The 19,361-nt window shown below is 54.2% G+C and overlaps 1 protein-coding gene across 5 annotated transcripts in view; it reads left to right on the top strand.

Annotated features, from left to right (window-relative positions):
• The window catches only part of POC1A (POC1 centriolar protein A), a 93,511-nt gene that overhangs the window by 21,605 nt on the left and 52,545 nt on the right, over positions 1 to 19,361 (top strand). For 4 of the 5 annotated variants that reach the window (XM_019417068.2, XM_019417063.2, XM_019417064.2 and 1 more), the window contains exons 2-7: positions 713 to 797; positions 1,769 to 1,940; positions 2,317 to 2,496; positions 3,401 to 3,508; positions 4,446 to 4,561; positions 12,683 to 12,816. In XM_019417068.2, coding sequence (XP_019272613.1) covers positions 1,780 to 1,940; positions 2,317 to 2,496; positions 3,401 to 3,508; positions 4,446 to 4,561; positions 12,683 to 12,816 — 699 coding nt within the window. In that variant the 5' untranslated portion in view covers positions 713 to 797; positions 1,769 to 1,779. Of the gene's footprint in view, positions 1 to 712; positions 798 to 1,768; positions 1,941 to 2,316; positions 2,497 to 3,400; positions 3,509 to 4,445; positions 4,562 to 12,682; positions 12,817 to 19,361 lie in introns of those variants that run through there. The other variant, XM_053898573.1, reaches the window with a different exon arrangement.

Genomic DNA, 19,361 nt, shown 5'->3' with positions numbered 1-19,361 from the left:
TTTAAGATCAGCTTGTCAATTTCTGCAAAAAGTGGCACCCGAGATTTTGATAGGGACTGTGTTGTATCTGTAGATCAGTTTGGGAAGTATTGCATTTTAACAAAATTGTTTTTCAAACTGTGACCATGGATATTTTTGCATTCATCTCGGTCTTTTAAAATTTCTTTCAATGAAGTTTTACAGTTTTTACTGTGTAAGCCTTTATTTCTCTTGTTAAGTTAATTTTCTTTCTTTCTTTCTTTCTTTCTTTCTTTCTTTCTTTCTTTCTTTCTTTCTCTTTCCTCCCTCTTTCCTCTCCCCCCTTTATTTCTAGATTTTTTTTTAAATTAATCTCTCCATCCAACATGGATCCCAAACTTATAGCCCTGAGATCAAGAGTCATATGCTGTACTGACTGAGCCAGTCAGGCACTTCTCTTTTTAAATTATTTCGAAGTATTCTTTCTTACGTGTCATAAATAGAATTGCCATCATTTTTCAGATTGTTCATTGCTGGTGTATAGGATCGATATTTGTATGTTACTCGTGTTTGTATCCTGCAACCTTACTTAACTGGCTTAGTTTTTTTTAATGGATTCCCTAGGATTTTCTATATCCAAGACCATGCCTTGATCATTTTTTAAACTCTTCCTATTATAGGAAGAGTCTTGGCCCTGGGGTCAAGCCCCGTCCTCCTCCACATTTTCACTCATTTGACCCTGGCTCTCCCACAGGAGGACCCCTCGCTGGAGAGGCATTTTAAGGGCCACCGAGATGCAGTTACTTGTGTGGACTTCAGTCTCAACACGAAGCAGCTGGGTAAGAGGAGGCGTCTTTTCCTAGGCCCTAGCTTATGAGCTGAGAAGGCTGATTTTCTACCTGGGAGGTGTGGTGTGGGGGAGGTAGGGCACAGTGAGCACCCAGGTGCTTTGTCTAGACCTGCATCTTGCTTCAGCTAGTCAGCTGTCTGGGTGCTGGGGGCTTTGTGAGCTTCATTCTACATGGCAGAGGTTGGGGGCCTTGCCAAGGTCACATAGGCTTTGAGGGTGGGACCAGCTTCTGGGCTTTTCACTGCATATATCCCAGCCACCTTTTGGGTCTGGCTTACGGAATGGCCCTAAACAGTGCCTTCTTTTCCTTGGGTCCTCCATTCTGTTGTCCATAGTATTATGGGAGCATCCAGGAGAAGGGTGTGGAGTAGAGCCGGGTACGCCTCTTCTACCACTGCCCTTGCACACCAGCTGAGTACCCCTGCTCTTTGGCCGCTTGGGGATTCATACACAGCTGTCATGGCTGCAGCTTTCTTGTTTCTGTGGACAAGGCTCTCCCTTCATCCTATGGTCAAGGTCCCCTGTCAGAGGCTGTTGGCCTTGTGATCAGTGTAGATTAAGAGCAAACTGAAGTTATTTGACCTGTCTTGGGGGTCGCCAGGCTTCTGATTGATGTGGGCACTCTCAATGGTAAAAGGCCCAATTGGATTGGACCGGCTGCCCTGTGTTGGGAGGACTTGCTCTCTAGAGCCCTTAGGGTGTGACTGTGCGGGGGCCCTGTGGAGGATAAGTTTTCTCAGAGGCCATGGGTTGCAGCACAGGGCTGGCATGTGAAGAGCATCTCTTGGTCTGGCTCCCATGTGGTCCTGCTGCTTGGGGAGCTGACGACCAGTAGATTCTCCAAACACCAGGTCAGTGGTCACTGGAAGTGTGGCCTGTCCCCTGCCCCCTTACCTCTTTGTCTTGCTGGAGGCTCAAGGCCCACTGGACCTGAGGGTCACAGCGTCCCTGCTTTCTCAGCCAGCGGCTCCATGGACTCATGCCTCATGATCTGGCACATGAAGCCCCAGTCACGCGCCTACCGCTTTGCGGGCCACAAGGATGCTGTCACCTGTGTGAACTTCTCCCCTTCGGGACACCTTCTTGCCTCAGGCTCCCGAGACAAAACTGTCCGGATCTGGATACCCAATGTGTGAGTTATAGACGTTGAAGGGCTCATCTGAGCTTGGGGCCCTGGTGCCAGAGCTATCCACACTCAGGTCCCCATCCTGGCTCTGGACTTATTGTAGTGGGACATCTGCTCTGCTTCTGAAGAGGTGCCATCAGAAGCTGGAGCTCCAGCTGGGCCCCTCCCCTTGGTGTTGGGAGAGGGATTCTGGGCTTACCCCAGCCATCCTGGAAGGGGTCCCATCTTGGTGCTGTTCACACATGGGCAACATGTGGGGCACGGGTACGCAGGCCTGTGTCAACTTGGAGGGGCTCCCGAGGGGTGGGGAGAGCTTTGATGTGCTCATGGGCCCTCGTGTCACTGTTACGGGTTTCCTGAGTTGGAGTACCCACCCCTGCAGCAAAGGCGAGTCCACTGTGTTTCGGGCACACACGGCCACAGTGAGGAGTGTCCACTTCTGCAGTGATGGCCAGTCTTTCGTGACAGCCTCCGATGACAAGACAGTTAAGGTGTGGTCGACTCATCGCCAGAAATTCCTGTTCTCCCTAAGCCAGCACATCAACTGGGTCCGCTGTGCCAGGTGAGCATTGTCCTGTCGAGACCTGGAGCTTGAGAGGTAGAGACGCTGCCAGGTGCCAGTATCATGACCTTGGCCAAACACTTTCACTACTCTTTTCTATTCCTGCATCTCCGCTTCTTCATCTGTGAAGTGGGAACAAAGACGTTGTTACACTGTAAATTATTGAGAAGCTTTAAGCTCAGAGGTGACAAGTGCGTTGGTCCTTTGCCAGTCGTGATTGGCCGCCCCGACAACTGTGCTGATGAGGCCCAAAGCAAGTCAGAAGGGGCTGTTTATGAGCACTGGCAACAACAGGATGATGTCACTGCTGCCTCTATACGTTTTCTCTTCACTCTTCATGGCAGCCCTGCAGGCTAAATGGTGTCGTTCCCATTATGCCGGTGAGGATGCTGAGGCTCGGAAGAGTGCAGTATCTGGTGGGGTTAATGGCAGAGCTAGGGTTTGACCCTGAGTCTGCTTCTCAGAAGTTGATTTTGCTTGAGCTGCCAGTTGGGGATCCAGGCTTCTGAGGGGGCTGGTCTGGAGGCCGGCTCTCCCTTTTGTGTGGCGGGGGGGCAGTATGTAGTTTTGGGGGGCCTGGGAACAGGATAACGGGGCTGATGGTGGGCTTTGGACCACCTTCATGCTGCTAGCATCAGGGGTCACCCCACGCGGTGTCGTATGCCACGTGCAGTGCTGGGGGCTTGCGCACGCAACGCTGCTCCCTGCTTCCCATGAGGTGGGCGCCATTCTTACCCATCTCACAGAGGGAAAGCCACTTGGCTGGGATCACTCAGGGTCAGAGCAGGGTGTGTGGCTTTGGCTGGTTCTGGGATCAGGGGGTGGGCAGTGCAGAGAGGTGGCTGTGGAGGATAGTTGTGCAGCACCCATGACAGTGGTGTGACTTGTGCCCTGCCTGGTTCAGGTTCTCTCCCGACGGGCGGCTCATTGTGTCTGCCAGTGATGACAAGACTGTCAAGCTGTGGGACAAGACCAGCCGGGAGTGTGTCCACTCTTACTGTGAGCATGGCGGGTAAGTCACCAGACCCTGTCCACCACCTGCAGGACCTAGTCGTGAGGGGCCCCAGTGGCCTCGTGTGGAACCACGTCTCTGCTGCTCTCTATCTCTGAAGTTTTTCCTATGTGAATGGGAGGTTCAGCCTCACTCCCATCCCCGCAGATAACAGGAGTGTTTAACTTCAAGGCCTATAATTCTTGGGGCCTCTTTTTTCCCTTCATTCTCCAGTTGTCTAATTGTGCCATGTCTGTCTGAAAGCAGGTGAGCCTGGACCCTCCTAAATCATGTTAGTATGTCACCTATGGTGATGGTTTTATAAAGGAAAAAGCTTGTCAGGTTCTTGTAAGTTCTTGGAGGCTATTCGTTTTGTGCCACATCACTAGGAAAGGGACTCACCTGCTCTGGGCTCCTCAGTGAACCCCAGCTTCTGCCTCCTCAGTTAGGCTGGGAGCCCCAAGGACAGGCTCCTCCTGAGAGCTGGCCACGATACCACTCTGGGTGTTACGTGTCGGTATATTGAGGGCCCTTGGCCTGTCTCTTGGAGATAGGTGAACCAGCGGCCCTGGGGCCCTGTTGGCCCTTTGGGACTGGGCCTTAGCTGGCAGGGCCTGCCCTGCCTCCTGCTTTGATGAGGGCACCAGCTCTAACTCTGAAAACCCCTGAGCCATCAGCTGACCTTTGGGCTGAAGACACTTTCTCTACTTGTATTTAGAAGTGGATGCTGGGATTTGCTCCCTGGTGAGGCTACTTCTGGTTATTGCTAGCCACTGTTCTCACCCTCTCCTTGCTATTCCTTGGCCACCTGGTAAAGAAACAGGGCAGAAGGGAGGTGTTCTGGGTTGAGGGGACAGCCTGAGCAGGTATGCACGGGAGGGAAAGTGCTGGACGTTTTCAGGTCTGTTCTGAGCCAGGACAGCCCTCCTATAGCCTGCGGTGGCCCCTGTCTTTCCAGCTTTGTCACCTATGTGGACTTCCACCCCAGCGGCACGTGCATTGCTGCTGCCGGCATGGACAACACAGTGAAGGTGTGGGACGTGCGGACGCACCGGCTCTTGCAGCACTATCAGCGTGAGTGTCCACGAGCGGGACTATGTGGGGCCAGGTGTTGGGCTCATTGCCGTGGTGCTTAAATGGGCCTGAGGATGGCCCTGGTCAGTGGGGAGAAGTCCCAGGCCTGCTGGGATCTCCAGGGGCGAGTAGTCCGTGTTATGGCTAGGCCGGTTTTTTTAACGTAGGCCAGGAGGTGAATCATGGCACTACCTGGCATCCACCAAGCCCTTTGGTGCCTGCTCACGAGCTGCCAGGGTCTCATGCGTACTGCAGGGCCGGATGAGGAGCTCTCAGTGGGTCTCCGGCCAGGGCTCTGCTCAAGCGCCACTTCTCAGGGGCTGCCCGTGCTACTGGCCTCCAGGGCTAACTCAGGTGAGGGGGGCAGGTCTGTCAAAAGAGGTCAGTGTTTGTGAGACCTTGGCCACTTTGGGCCTCATGATGTCCTCCACTGATACGGAGCCATGAGCCATATGGAGGGTCAACTTAGGCTAGAGGCCAGGACGCAAGCCCTGGAGTTGTGTCCCCTGATCTAATTGTAGCCCTCGGGAGGCAGAGCCGCAGGCATTCCACGTGGGCCAATTCCAGCGTCAGGCTCCAGCTGGGGGGCGGGGCAGGAGCAGACTTGGGTGTGATTAGGAGGTGCGAGCTGAGGGTACTGGAGTATGGAGCTGTCTTGAGAGCAGGTGTGACTGGGCATGGCCATGCGTCACCTCAGTGGTGGGGATGGAGCCAGGGAAGGAAGCTGGTGAGGGGCCACGGGAGGAACTGGAGGCTGTGCAAGGAGCAGATGGAGGGGACCTTGGGGGCCTGGGGCCGAGACCAGGGAGGGGCAGAGCTAGGGTTGTTTGAAAAACTGTGGTTGTTGACTTGGGACTGAGTTTAAAGTCCATGGGCCACTTCGAGAATTCACACCTGAAGACGGGAAGGACGCATCTGGACAAAGGTGTCGGGCTTGGGGTTCAGAGCTCTGCTTTAAGCCCTTCCTAGCTGATTCTCAGACTGTGAGGACAGCACTTTCTTGAGGTAACCAAGGGAAACAGACCTCCTAAGAAGGGAGAGAGGCTCCTGGTCTTAAGAAGCACATGGTGGAGGGTGGGCTCTGCAGCCAGCCTCAGCATTCCTAGTTGTGTGACGTTGGACAGGTCACTTGACTCCTCTGATCACCCTGGGACAGTGATAGGGCTTCTCTCACAGGTGGCGTTGGGAGGGTAATGAGTTGGTCCACATGAAGAACTCAGAGAGTGCCTGGCACAAAACAGAAAACAAGCACTATGTTGATGATGATGCTGTTGTTGCCAAGTCTTGGTCCTGGGGTCTGTCTGGTCTCTGGGCAAGGTGAGCCGGCAGTCAAGGCCTGCGCTACCCTACACCACCACCAGGTGGCAGGGGCCAGCTGCATAACTGGTTCCTTTCTTTACAGTGAGCCCTGGGGTTTGTCACAGATGCCATTTCAGACAGAGCTTCTAGAACAGAGCAGATATGGGGTCTACCCCGTCCTTGGAGACCACGCCTCTCCTTCCCCTCCTTCAGGTTTAGAGGCCTCTCTCTTTTCTCGGCCAGGCCTAGATTGGAGATTGGGCACATGTGCAAAGTTGACTAGGCAAAGTTTGGCAGGTGCAAAGGAGTGCTGGGCAGAAAGGCGCCTCTGAGTGTGGGGTCAGGAGAGATGGGAAGGTTAGGAGCATGGGCTGTTTCCGATCTGTAAAGGGGGTAGTGATAGTACCTTATGGGGTTTGTGAAGATCTGTTGGGGGAGTCCACATGAGAATTATAATAGAGTGCTGGAAATATGGTTTGTACCACATAAGACTTTTATTATTACTTATTATTTTGTACTGCATAAGTCTTGACACTGCAGGGAGAGGATCTCTAGGTGACCCTGGGAGGGTCCAGCCTCACCTCTGATGGATCAGGAGCCTGGGCCTGGTTGGTGTTTGTGGCATGCACCAGCAAGTACCCATTGGGGAGGACCTTGAATGCCGTACTCTGGATCATGGTCCCAAAGATGCAGCGGCAGTGGTGGGACTGTCCCATGGTTTGCAGAGTGAAGGTATGTCTGAGAGGACAGCAGTGCTGAGAGCCTATGGGAGTGGGAAGCCGGTATGTCTGGGTGAGGGCTGGGCATCCAAGTAGGGCAGGAGTCAGGCCCAGGGGATGGGTTTTGGAGATTGAGTAGAGTCAGAAGTTGATGCTGTGGGTAGGGGGCCATTCCTGCGGCTTGTGAAGGGCTCAGGCCATATCCTGGGTCCCTGCGATTGAGGAGCCATGAAAGGAAAGGTCCACAAAGCAGTCAGTGTGAGGGGTGGGAGCCCCCTCTCCCATCATGGGAGGGCTGAGGGGGGCAGAACCAGGGGTACGGAGGAGGGCAGAGTCTCCCAAAGAGGGTGGTCAGGAGGTGGAGTGATGCAGAGCAGTTGAGGGGGGTGGCAGGTGCTGGAGAGAGGTCCCTGGGGTTTTTGAGGGAGCAGGCTTGGCAGTGGGTGGGGGTGGGAGTCCGTGACTGGCAGGGCTGAGGAGGTAGTGGGAGGGCTCAGGTAGCATCAGGAGCCAAGTCCTGAGGGGACCTGGGGCACATGAGGTTGACAGGCTCTGCAGAGAGATTTCAGTGAGTTTTTGTTCTTATTCTTTCCTCTGTGATAGAGCTACTCAGTGTCTCATTCCTAAGCCACCCTGATATAGATCAGAGACCTCGGGTGGCTTGGAGTACCCCATCAACAACTGGGTTTCCTCAGCTTCCTGCCCAGTGCATGGTGCATGGTACATGGTGGGTATTCACGGTGCCGCAAACTCTTCCCACTACCTCTAGACTCACCCTCTGGGGCTCAAGAAGAGCCAGGTGGATCCGAGCACATTGCTTGGGGGACATGCCCCTCACCCTCTGTGCTGCCAGAGTGACCTGGCTAGGTCTGCTCCTGGCTGGTGGCTCCCCTTAAGAGCTTCATGGCTGAACCTCTACCTGAGAGACTCTCCCTAGCCCCTTAGTAGCAGCTGCTCCCCGACCCTTGGAGGTGCAGGGGCATCTGTTTGGAGGCTGATTCCCCAAGAAGGACTTCTGACCCTTTGACAGCAGACACCTGAGCTACTTTCTGTCTCCGATCCCTGGGAAACCCAGAGGAGAGTTCTTAGGGACACTGTGACACTTGGGGACTCTGGGTGAGAACCAGGCACTCCTGAGTGGGCTTTGGGCACATGAGGCTGTCGGGCTTTTCTGAGACACTTCGATTCATGCTACTGCAGTGTGTGGTCAGCAATCCTAGCCTGCCCGTGTCCAGCTGCCACATGGTTGTGCTTTATGGAGGACACTTCCTGTCCCGTGTTAGGTTGTTGGGAATCGCTTTAGGCAACAGCAGGTAGCTGGCACCATTTTTCTCGGGCAAGGAATTTCTTGGCTCTGGCCTGTCACTGTGGGGAGCAGTTCTGGTTTCCCAATTCAGCAAGGAGACAGTGGGGCTGTTAGAGCCTTGGGAGCACCAGTCCCCACGGAGGTGGGTTAGGCTCCATATGCTCTGAGCCCACATCAAGGCTGTTGAAACATCTGAGCAGCAGCCCCCATCCGGAACCCATAATGTGGTTTGCGGTTTACAGGCACGTGCAGTTCCTGGGTGGATGTCAGGGGCTGCTCCCCATTTCACAGATGGGGAGTTTGAGGCTTGCCCACGGTCACACAGCTGGGAAGCTGGGAATCTGAGCCTCCCAGTTCAAGGCCTCCGAGTCTGACGTTCTGTCCACCACCCCTTGCTGGATTCTTACACTGTGTTGATTCTAGTCATTTACTTCCTGAGGCCTCTGGGAAGCCTTGGCTTGGCCCTCTCCAGAAATTCCAATTAGAGCTCAGAGTCCCAGGTTCTCTGTCCATCAGTTCTTTTTTTTTTTTTTTTTTTTTAATTAATTAATTTTTTTTGAGAGAAGGAGAGCAGGAGTGGGAGAGGGCAGAGAGAGAGGGAGACACAGAATCTGAAGCAGGCTCCAGGCTCTGAGCTGTCAGCACAGAGCCCGATGCAGGGCTTGAACCCACGAACAGTGAGATTGTGACCTGAGCCGAAGTCGGTTGCTTAACCGACTGAGCCACCCAGGCAGCCCCTCCATTGGTTCTTAACACACCCCTCTGTCCCACCCCAGCTACAGTCACGGAGGATTTTAAGGCAGCTATGCAGCTGGTGGGGCAGGCCTGTACCCTTTGCTTGGTTTTTGAGACTGAAACAGTTGGTCAGGAGGCAGTGCACTGTCCCACCTGATCTGGCCAACTCATTGGCTCTTTCCCACCATCCCTAAGTGAGCATTTATGTGACAGTCACAAAGAGGAGGGTTTTGAACATCCTTCCCTGCTAGTATCAGAGCAACTTCATTGTATGAATCCATAGCCCCTCATAAACCCAAAGTCACGGGTAGTTCCAGTTGCATGTTATGAGAAGTCACCCCGGGTGAAGTTAAGCTGAGCCCTTTGTGATGAGAGTGGGGTGGGACTCGGTCTGGTGTGGCCTGCTTTAGGAAGGTACCTCCTACTTGGGTACCTGGGGGTCACTCTGGGCTCCTCGGTCAGTTTGGAGCCCACTGGGCAGTAGGCCAGATTTGCCGAAGGCTTGTACAACAGAGCTGTGTGGGCAGAGTGGCTTGTGGGTACCTGGGACTCTCCTCAGGCCATGTGCTGCCCGCAAGCTGTGGCCAGTTCCCAGGGCAGGGTCTGCAGTGGCCTCGATCCCACCCTCTCTGGGTTCCTGGTGGCCTGTAGAATCTTGATGTTGGTGTACCTCTGACCTTGAGTTGGAGTCTCTCTTTTGCCAGGAGCCCACAGCTGTGCCCAAATGGCAACCCGCCATCAGTTAACACTGATAACTGCCATGGAAGCAAGTTGATGAAAAGTGGATTATTCCTGCACAGTCACTGCTCAGGACTTTATGGTGGGAGCCTACCTGGGGGACTGTCACGCAGGGATGATTCTTAGGACAGGGCCTCCCTAGAATGGCTGTCCCACCTCTGTAGAGCCAGAGAGGCTGCCCCAGGCTGGTGGGGCTGGTGGGCAAGGCAGGAGAACAAGGAGGGAAAGGCAGTAGGTCCTGGCGTCTGGTACATCCTCACCTCCAGTCTGAGCCCTTTTCTGGAGTAAATGGTTCCAGATGTTTCCACCCCAGCTAGGAGGTCTTTGATATTCCTGCCATTTATACTGGAGCAGAGCTTTTGGTGCCCTTCCTCTGGAGGAGATTGCCTTCCCTGGGGTGGACTTGCCCAGGTGGGAGGCCCTGGCATGGCATCCACATCCTGACCCCGCCAGCCTGGTGGTGCTGGGAAGCCCTGGGCTCCCTGAGCTCACCCTCCCCCGATCCACCCTCCTGACCCTGGCTGTTCCTCTGCCAGCTTTGTCTCAGGTGGGGTGGGGTGGCGTTCTTTCCAGTACAGGCTGCCAAGGGCTGCAGAAACGAGAATAGAGTGCCCTTCTCCAGGCTCAGGGAGGCAGACATGCCAGGAGTAGCATTTGAAGCCTGAGGGAAGATGGGGCATAGGCAGCTGTTCTGCTGTGGGACTGAGGGCTTAGGGTGGCGGGGCTCCCCTGGGAGCATCTCCCAGTGTTTTGGCCCTCCTCGTCCCTCACTTCTCCGCCAATGTGAGCCAGCAATCTGGTGAGCATAGCTGGCCCCTCAGGAGTGCAGGGCACTAGCTCTTAGCCTGTAGACTCACAGCCTGAAGTGCTGTCCGGGCGATGCCAGGCTAGGCCTGGGCTCCGCCTCCCTGGACAGGACTCTCTATTGAGGGGAGAGAAGGATTTGTTTTGTGTTTTGATGTTTATTTATCTATTTTTGAGAGAGAGAGGGAGAACACATGTGGGGGAGGGACAGGGAGAGGGTGAGAGTGAGGGAGAGGGAGAGGGAGAGGGAGAGGGAGAGGGAGAGGGAGAGGGAGACACAGAATCTGAAACAGGTTCCAGGCTCTGAGCTGTCAGCCCAGAGCCTGATGTGGGGGTCAAAACCACGAACCGTGAGATCATGACCTGGGCTGAAGTCAAATGCTTAACTGACTGAGCCACTCAGGTGCCCCCACTACACACAGGTGTTTGGTTTTTTTTTTTGTTTTTTTTTAAGTTTATTTAATTTGAGAGAGACAGCACATGTGAGTGGGGGAGGGGCAGAGAGAGAGGGAGAGAATCCCAAGCAGGCTCTGCACTGTCAGCGAGGGACCTGACGTGGGACTCGAACCCATGAACCGTGAGATCACAACCTGAGCTGAAATCAAGAGTCGGATGCTTAATGACTGAGCCACCCAGTTACCTCGGGAAGGATTTGCTTTTTATCATTCACCCAGTTGTGTAATCACAGTGACTATATACTGATGGTTAAAAAATTATTCTGGAAGTATGCAGAGTAAAAATTCCCTTATTTCTGTCCTACCCATAAGACTGTATAGGAGGGCCCTACCAGGAGCTTCTGTCCACATCCCTCTGCACATGTGTGTGCCCCTCTACATGTGGGTGGTGATAGTCACACTCTGCACCTGTTCAGTTCCTGCTGGGGTCATCTATGGCTGTATTCTTTTGTTTTCCATGCCCCAAATCTAAGTAAGCACTGAGGACACTGACCTCCCCGTCCCCAGACATCATCAGCCCCTCTGCAGGCTGGCTCCTGGAGTTCTGGTGCTTAAAGAGTGTTCAGACATAAATTGCCATGTTATGTAAAGCCCTGGCTGTCTCCCCCAAGTGTGCTCGGGAACACGTACCCACATTCCCCAGGCATATGAGCTTATCAGCTGGGCTGGTGTCTGAGGGGCTCCATGTTCCTCTGTGGGTTCTGCTGAAGGCCATTTTGCGGTGGATGTGTTTATTGCTCTTGCAGCCTCACAGTGCCAGGATGAGGGGTTGGTTTTAGAATTTGCCTTTCTGTTTGTGGCTGTTCTGATTTGGCAGGCCGCGGTTATCTTATCCCCGCTGATGTCCCCTCCCAGGCCTGAATAGTGGGTATGAAGGCACCGGGGTCGTCTTCAGCAGCTGCTTTAGAAGCTGTGATGTAGCTGGTGCTCACATGCAGTCCCCATGTGGCCTGCCTGGGTCCAACTCACCCACTGCTTTCTGAGTCCCGCTCAGTGCCTGACACTGAGTCAAGCTCCTGCCTGACAGAGCACACAGTCTAATGGGAGACCCAGCCCGGAATGAAATAGTTACACATAAATGTAAAACACTGTTGTGAGGAGTACACCCACTGGAGACTCGTGGTGCTTCAGGAGGACAGTTCAAGGGGGTGGCCCCCAGGAGGCCAGGAGGCTTCTCGGAGGAGGTAACTGAGTAATGAGCTTCAAGGTCAGGGGAAGAGGTGGGCAAGGGTCTCCTGGGCCCATGGGGAATACTTGGAGAGCTGTCAGCCTGGAGAGCTGTCAAGGGCTGGGCTGGCTGGATCCTGCAGAGTGAGGGACACCAGGACGGATAGTGGGGTTTGGGTCAGGCCAATGGGGAAAAGAAAGTCATGGATGGGATTGAGCTGTTGAGTGTTGGGTAAAGTGGCAGGACCTAGAAACTGCGTGTGACACCAGGGGCAGCCGAGAGGCACATCTGAGGGCTCACTCTGTACAGAGGCCCCATGGGCAGGCTTATCCCCACGGCACCCCTGACATGTGAGTGCCATGATCCAGCAGGAGAAACAGACTGGCTTAGATGTGTCAGGGTGCTTGCTCAAGGTCATAAAGTGGGCCAGCAGGGAGGCCAGGATTGGAACCCAGGCCTTACTAGTTCCTGAGCGTGTCTTACCGTCTGCCTGCCTGCCCCACACTCTTGTAGGGCAGGGGCATGGTATTGGGACTTCAGGGGATTTCTTTTCCACCTCATTCCCCCTGAGTAGCAGTATGAAAGACAGATGGAGCATTATGTTTGAGCACTCCATTCTGCCCCAGCTCGACACTCTGTGTGCTGTGAGAGGTGGGGGAATCACCTGATCCCACCGGCCTTGTCGCTTGTGCGCCCGCTTGCCCTGCATCTCCCGCTGTTGGTTCTCAGCTCTGGATGAGTCTGCTCTTGTTCCTGTGCTGCACTTCTGGGAAATCCTTGTGGGGCTCCCCACAGCTCCTTGGAGCCGAGCCTCGGTTGGTCCCGATTGCCCATCTCTGGGCTTCAGCTGTATCCCCTGGCCTCCCAGCCAGTGCCTGACAGATGTCCCTTCCCTAGTGCACAGCGCAGCGGTGAATGCACTCTCCTTCCACCCATCCGGAAACTACCTGCTCACGGCCTCCAGCGACTCGACCCTGAAGATCCTGGACCTCATGGAGGGCCGGCTGCTCTATACTCTCCACGGGCATCAGGTGAGGCCATCAGCCTGGCACTGAGTGGTGTAGAGGGAGGCCTTGAGGCACATGCAGGGCTGTGGTTCATCTGAGGTGGGCCTTCCCTTGGAGCCCATTGGGGATGGCTTCTGTGGTCCCCTCACAGTCTGGGCAGTGGAGCGAAGGGCGGAAACAGGTTTGCCCCTGATGGGGACCATGAGCTCTGGCAGAAGTGCTGGGCCTGGTACCGCAGCTGAGAAGGGGGTGCAGGAGCTAACTTGGGAGTGGCACGGAGCCATTCAGACATGGTTGGCACATTTCTCCCAGGGAGCTACATGGAATCTGCCCCCTGAGTGACCTCAGGCATATCTTGGTTGAGTAGAGCCCTGGACCCCATGCCCTGAATTGCCATTGGGGTCTCTTGAGGGTTCTGCAGATGTTGATGCCTTTGGAGATAGAAACTAACAGGTATCTCTCAGAGACGAGTGCTTAGGATGGACATCTTCCTGTGTGTTTGGGAATTCCTGGAATTGAATCAAGGGACCTCTCTGAGCAACCTTCGCCAATGCAGCTGGTGCCCTGGACTCTCTCAGTGGGCAGTGGCCAGGCGTGGGGCCATGGTGAGGTGGGCTGCCTGCCGCTCTCCTAGAAGCCGGTCTGGGAGTCACTCTCTCACCCTCACCCCCACACCAGCCCCCAATTATGGCTGAGCTGTCTCCTGCTGGGCAGAACAGAATGTCTCCTGTTGGGACATAGTTGCCACACCCAAGTTGGACATGGGGTGCAGAGACCAGAGCTGTCAGTTTGTCGCCTTCTCCACCTGTGAGCAGGGGGGCAGGCAGAGTGGAGGGTGGGGACAGGCTCTTGAGGGCTGAGGGAGGCCCTGGGGTGCCCGTGTATCTTGGGCAGGGAGCAAGGTGTGGTGTCTAGCTAGGGCTCTGGATTCACTGCCATCGGAGTCAGGCACATGGGGGCCATTGGCCATTGGCTGTGGCTTGGTGTGGGAGCATGGGCCTTGTCTTCTGCTTCCTTGGGACCTGGAAGGCTCCTTGCTGCCCTCAGCCCATGGTGACCCCTCGTCCTCCATGTCACATGTCTGCAGTGCAGGACATGTCTCATTCTCCCAGCAACTGGCACATCTAGGTGTAATATGTGGCCCCGGGGCTGGGTGACCTCTGCTCTTGTTACAGAGCCACCTTTGTTATTTCTTTGGCAAGTCAGTTATTCAGATTCATGTGTAACCAGTTTGAGATCTTATAACCAAAGAGGGTATTTGAAAACCACCCGAATGGTGCTGTCTCTCCTGCTCCCCACAGAAAGAAAGCAATATCCAGAAACATGCAAACAGATGTGTGCCAAGTGATCATCCAGGGCTTTCAGTGTGTGTGTGTGTAAAGGTTCTTTAAACAGCTGACTCACCTCTTAGCCTGATAACCCTAGAAATGTGGTGTCTAAATGCCTGTCCTGTGTTTGGGCACAGCATCAAGCACATAACGGAAACCCATTGACCTTCTTCTGGAGAAGTGAAACAGGGACCAAGTGAGATGGCGCAGTTGCCTGTCTGCCGTTGAACCTGGAAATGTGGGAACTAGGCCAAGGGACATCTGGGTTCACATAGCCCCATGCAGATGTGTAGTCCTCTTGGGCTCCCTGATCATGAAGTCCATTCCCTGGTCTACCTTTCCAGAAAGATTTGCACCTGGGCTGTTTGGTGACTTGAGCATTCACATTCTGTTCCAGGAGGTGGCTAAGTGCCCCCATAAGGCCCAGCTGCCACAAGCCACTTCTTGAAGTGTGTGACTGAGTGGCCCCAGGGGTCCCCACAGGGTCCTCAGTGCCCAGGGATTCCATCCCACAGATGAGGATGGCTGATTTGAAAGTACTTTTGATCCAGATGGGGCAACTGAGGCCCAGAGAGTGGTTTGAATTGTCGGGGTCCCATGCAGCTTAGGGTGGCAGAGCTGGGATAAGTATCCATGTCTCTACGGTTCGACCCTGAGTACTCACTTGCCTCACACACCCACTTTTATTTTACTTATCTATTTAAAGTTTATTTATTTTTGAGAGAGAGAAAGAGAGAGCACAAGTGAAGGAGAGGCAGAGAGAGAGACAGGGAGACACAGAATCCGAAGCAGGCTCTAGGCTCCGAGCAGTCAGCACAGAGCCTGACATGGGGCTCAAACTCACAAACCATGAACTCATGACCTGAGCCGAAGTTGGACAGTTAACCCACTGAGCTACCCAGGCACCCCCCCCACACAGCTTTTAGATGTCAAGTTGTGATTTCACTCTTGTCTTTAGATCACTGATCTGTGGAGGAGGCCAGCAGGCCTTGTGGCTGCTGTGTCCCAGCCTTGCTGCTACATGACCTCATTCTGATTCAGCAGGAGGGAACCAAGTGAAACTTTGGTTTGGACTTGGAGGACCTCCTTGTGACCATCCCTGGGCGTGGCCCAGAGAGAGCTGTGGGAGGGAAGGCTATTGAGTTTTTTCGGCCAACTGGAGCACACCCCCCTCCTGCTTTCAGTTCCACACCTGTGAGAAAGGCAGGGCCAGCTGGGCAGGGGGTGGCACACCAGCTGAGAGAAGCCAGCCACAGGAAGCCAATGCTGGGGGTGAGACAGCCCTCAGCTGGGAGGGGGCTCTGGGTATGTGCCAGGGAAGTGCCTGTGTCCCGAGCAGGGCCCGAGCCAGCTCCTGTGGGGGAACACTGAGGGAGCAACAGCGTGGAGAAGAAGGGTCAGGGGAAGCAGTGCTGTTGGGCTGATGCTTTCTTATCTGGGTTGAGGCTGGAAGTCTGATATGCCATTTAGTTGTGTTTTAATGTTTATTTTTGAGAGAGAGAGAGACAGAGTGAGAGCAGGGGAGTGGCAGAGACGGGAGGCATACACAGAATCCAAAGCAGGCTCCAGGCTCTGAGCTGTCAGCACAGAGCCCGACAGGGCTTGAACCCACAAACTGTGAGATCACGACCTGAGCCAAAGTTGGCTGCTTAACTGACTGAGCCACCCAGGTGCCCCATCTATTTAGTTGTCTTTTAAAGGCATGGGGGCACCAGGACGGAGGCACTTGCCAAGTGCCAGAGCTAAGATCAGGATCACCCAATGCAGCCTGGGTCTTCTGTACTGCTTTGAGGACAGCTTGTCAACCTGGGAGTCTGACCATAGCAGCAGTTTGGTGGTTCTCTAGCATGCACTTGGTCACACCTCCCATTGGCCCATGTGAGGCTGGCTCACTTTGTGAGGTTAGAGGTGGATGTCAACTATAAGCTTATTGTGGGCCTCGAGGATTCTGGTGCTTTTCTTCTGAAGTCCTGGCTTTGGGACTCTGAGCTACAAAGGGCCATTCAGGGGATGTAGCTGGGGACAGAGAGGCTCCTGTCCCATGGGTGTTTGATGCCACACAGACTGTACCCTGGGAATAGTTCCTTGGCTGCAGCTGTGGCCCATGTGGCTCTACAGAGGCTTCCATGCGTGAGTCTCTTCAAGTGCTTGGCTGCTGGGTGGCAGGCCTAAGAGCTGAGCAAGCCCTTTGCTAGCTCAAGTCCTTGGGCCCCGACCCCTCAATAGCTCTGCTGCTTCAGCTGTGATGGGCCTCAGTGATGAGGAGGCAGCGGGTGGCAAGTTACCAAATGCAACCTGAGCAGACACTGACCCCTTTGCCAAGGCAGGGGTTGGGGCTGAGCAGTTGGGTAGCCGTCTACCTCCAGCCTAATCTGCCCAAGTGGAGAGTGGACAGAGCAGGGAGGGCGCTGCCAGCCTGAATGTGGTACATTGCCCTCTTTCTTCTGCCTCTGTCCCTGGGAACGCAGGAGCAATTTCTCTCTCTGTGGCTTGAGCTGGTAAAGAGCCTGCACCAGTCACCTTTGCCAGCTTCTTTTTTTGAGGCCAAGTGCTAGGATGCATTCGGTTGAGGAGGGTTCATACAGCCTTATCTGGTCAGTGATGGTGCCCAGCTTTTTAAGGAAATACCCCAGTATTTCCAGGAACAAATAGCTTGTACCCACCTGTTTCTGGTTTGGAAAAGCCATGAGTACTGTCACATCTTGTTCAGTTAAGTCTGGGTTTCAGGAGGCTGCAGATGGGAGGAAAGGCCTTGGGCATCAAGGTCAGGCCATTCCAGCGTTGCCTCTTACCCTGGGACATTGGGCAAGACCTTGACTTTGCTAAGACTTTGCTCATTTGTAAGAACTCCTGTATCTGCCTCATAACAGGAGAGGGTGTGTCTACATTCCCCAGCACCAGACATAGTAGATCCTCACAGATGTTGGTCCCTTTCCACTTCAGCTCTTGGAAAAGATCTTTTGTTGCTCTAGGTGAGAGCTCTTTAAAAGGCTGTTGAATGGGAAGCTTGGGTGGCTCAGTCGGTTAAGTGTCCAACTCGATTTGGCTCAGGTCATGATCTCATGGTCCGTGGGATCGAGCCCTGCGTCAGGCTCTGCCGTGACTTCATGGAGCCTGCTTGGGATTCTCTGTCTCTATCCCTCCCCTGTTCACGCACACTTTCTCTTTCTCTCAAAATGAGTAATAAACATTTAAAAATAAATAAAAGGCCATTGAACGTTTCTGTTATGGGCATGGTTCTGGCACCCTGGGTGGGCAGTCAGTCTTTAGTAGGAAAATGAATCCATGGTAGGGGACTCTGATGGCTTCACCCCTTTCAATGGGCACAGGGCCATAGCCGTCAGCCCCTCCCCCGCTGGGATGGAAGTGCCTGTTTTCCTTCCACCCACTCTCCCACAGAGTGTTTCAAGGGTTTATCTGGCTTTTTGTTTAGTCTTGTCCTCATCTCCCCCAGAACATCCTCTTGCTTTGGTTTCTCTTTTGTCACACAGCTCCTGAAATCTGTCCCTGTGGTGACTCCTCTGAATGTACTTGTCCCCACCAGTTGCTCTGAGTAGGTGTGGCCTGCTGGTGCCTTGGTCCACAGGTCTGTTTGCAGTGCCCATTATTAGTCCCGCCTGTCAGGCCACATTCTACGGCCCAATTCCTGGAGGACAGGCCAGGTGTCTGTTGGCAGTGGGCTGGCAGAGGTGCCAGTGCCCTCTCTGGGGCTCTGGAAGGTCTTGCCCTGGGAATCTGCCACAGCTTTGACACTTAAGCAAGAGGAAAAGGAGCCCCTGCTTCTTTTTTTTTTTTTTTTAAATATATGAAATGTATTGTCAAATTGGTTTCCATACAACTCCCAGTGCTCATCCCGAAAGATGCCCTCTTCAATACCCACCCCCCCCCTCCCCCCCTCCCACCCCCCATCAGCCCGCAGTTTGTTCTCATTTTTTAAGAGTCTCTTATGCTTTAAGGAGCCCCTGCTTCTTGCTGAATCCAGTATAGACTTAGGGGTGTCAGGGCACACAGGGGCCTCTTCATCCTGTCCCACCCCTCACCTTGCAGCAGGGAAGAGCAGAAGAAGGAAGGACTTCCCCAGCAAGTACAGCTATTGTTTGAAACCTTGTGCCCTGAGCGAGGCCCCCATAGCTCTGGGTGGCAAGTGTGGAGGCAGTGTGCTAGAAATACAGATTTATTTTTCTGTATTTTCTGAAACATAATCTTGAGCCATGCTCATTTGGTTTAACTCCCCGGAGCTATTTGGGAGAGGATGGTGGGCGGGATGTGGGTGGGAGTTAAATCTGGTGTTTATGGCTATGCAGTTGGCGTTCATGTTGCTGTGGAGTGACTGAGCTGCACGGGAATCACTGGGCATGTGGTTCCACGCACCCCAGCTGGCTCATGGTGCAGGTGAGCAGCCATCCAACTAAGGGCCTAGAACCCAGAACTGGCGCTGCTGTCTGCACCTGGGGCTGTGCTCCTAGGCTTGTTTACTGTGAAATCACAGGCTCAGGGCACGGGATCCACCCACGTCCCTGGGAGCTTGTGTCATGCCAGAGCCTAGGCTGGGGCTGGGCAAGTGGCAGTAAAGGGGTACACATGGTCAAGGAGGAGAGGCGGCAGTGTGACAGAGTGGCCTGGGATGCATGGGCTGCCCCTAGGTGGCTCCAGGTGGAAGGAGGCTCTCTGAACGTGCTCCCCCCCTCCACCCGCCCTGCCACCTTGTTTCTTCCGGCACTCTGCGGCCCCTTGTGTAGTCATTTCATTTTGGAAAATTAGGTTTATGCTTGGGAAGCTCAGACCTGGTTTGGATGGTTGGGCACCTCCTGGGAGAGGTGAGGGGACATCACGAGGGAGAACAGCTCATGTACTCCAACCTGAGTAAACCAAGAGGCCTGCCTGGCCTTCTGTCCCCTGCCAGCAGCCCAGGGTTGAGGATTGGGAGGAGGTGTCCTTGGCCAAGGTCAGGAGAGAGCCTCAGCATTTCTGGGCACCAGCTCTTCCCAGAGGCCACTCCTAGTCCACGGGGCCACTACTAAGACACAGGAGCCAGCCCACAGCAAGATGCTGGTGAATGAGTGCAGGAGCCTCCCTGGTGTGGGGCTTGTGGAAGAAGCAGCCTGGGGAATCAGAGACCAGGGCTCCCACACCAGAGGCCGCTTATGCCTCCTTGATCTCCATGTCTTTGTTTAATGGTCACTCTTCTGTTACTTCTGACACCAGGCATGTGTTGTGACATTACTATTTGTTGGCTGGTAG

This window comes from Panthera pardus, unplaced genomic scaffold (assembly GCF_024362965.1).
Source record: "Panthera pardus isolate Hobbes unplaced genomic scaffold, ASM2436296v1 HiC_scaffold_8, whole genome shotgun sequence".
NCBI lineage: Eukaryota > Metazoa > Chordata > Mammalia > Carnivora > Felidae > Panthera > Panthera pardus.
Note: the sequence above shows the minus strand (reverse complement) of the source record. Positions and strands in the feature narration are given on the sequence as shown.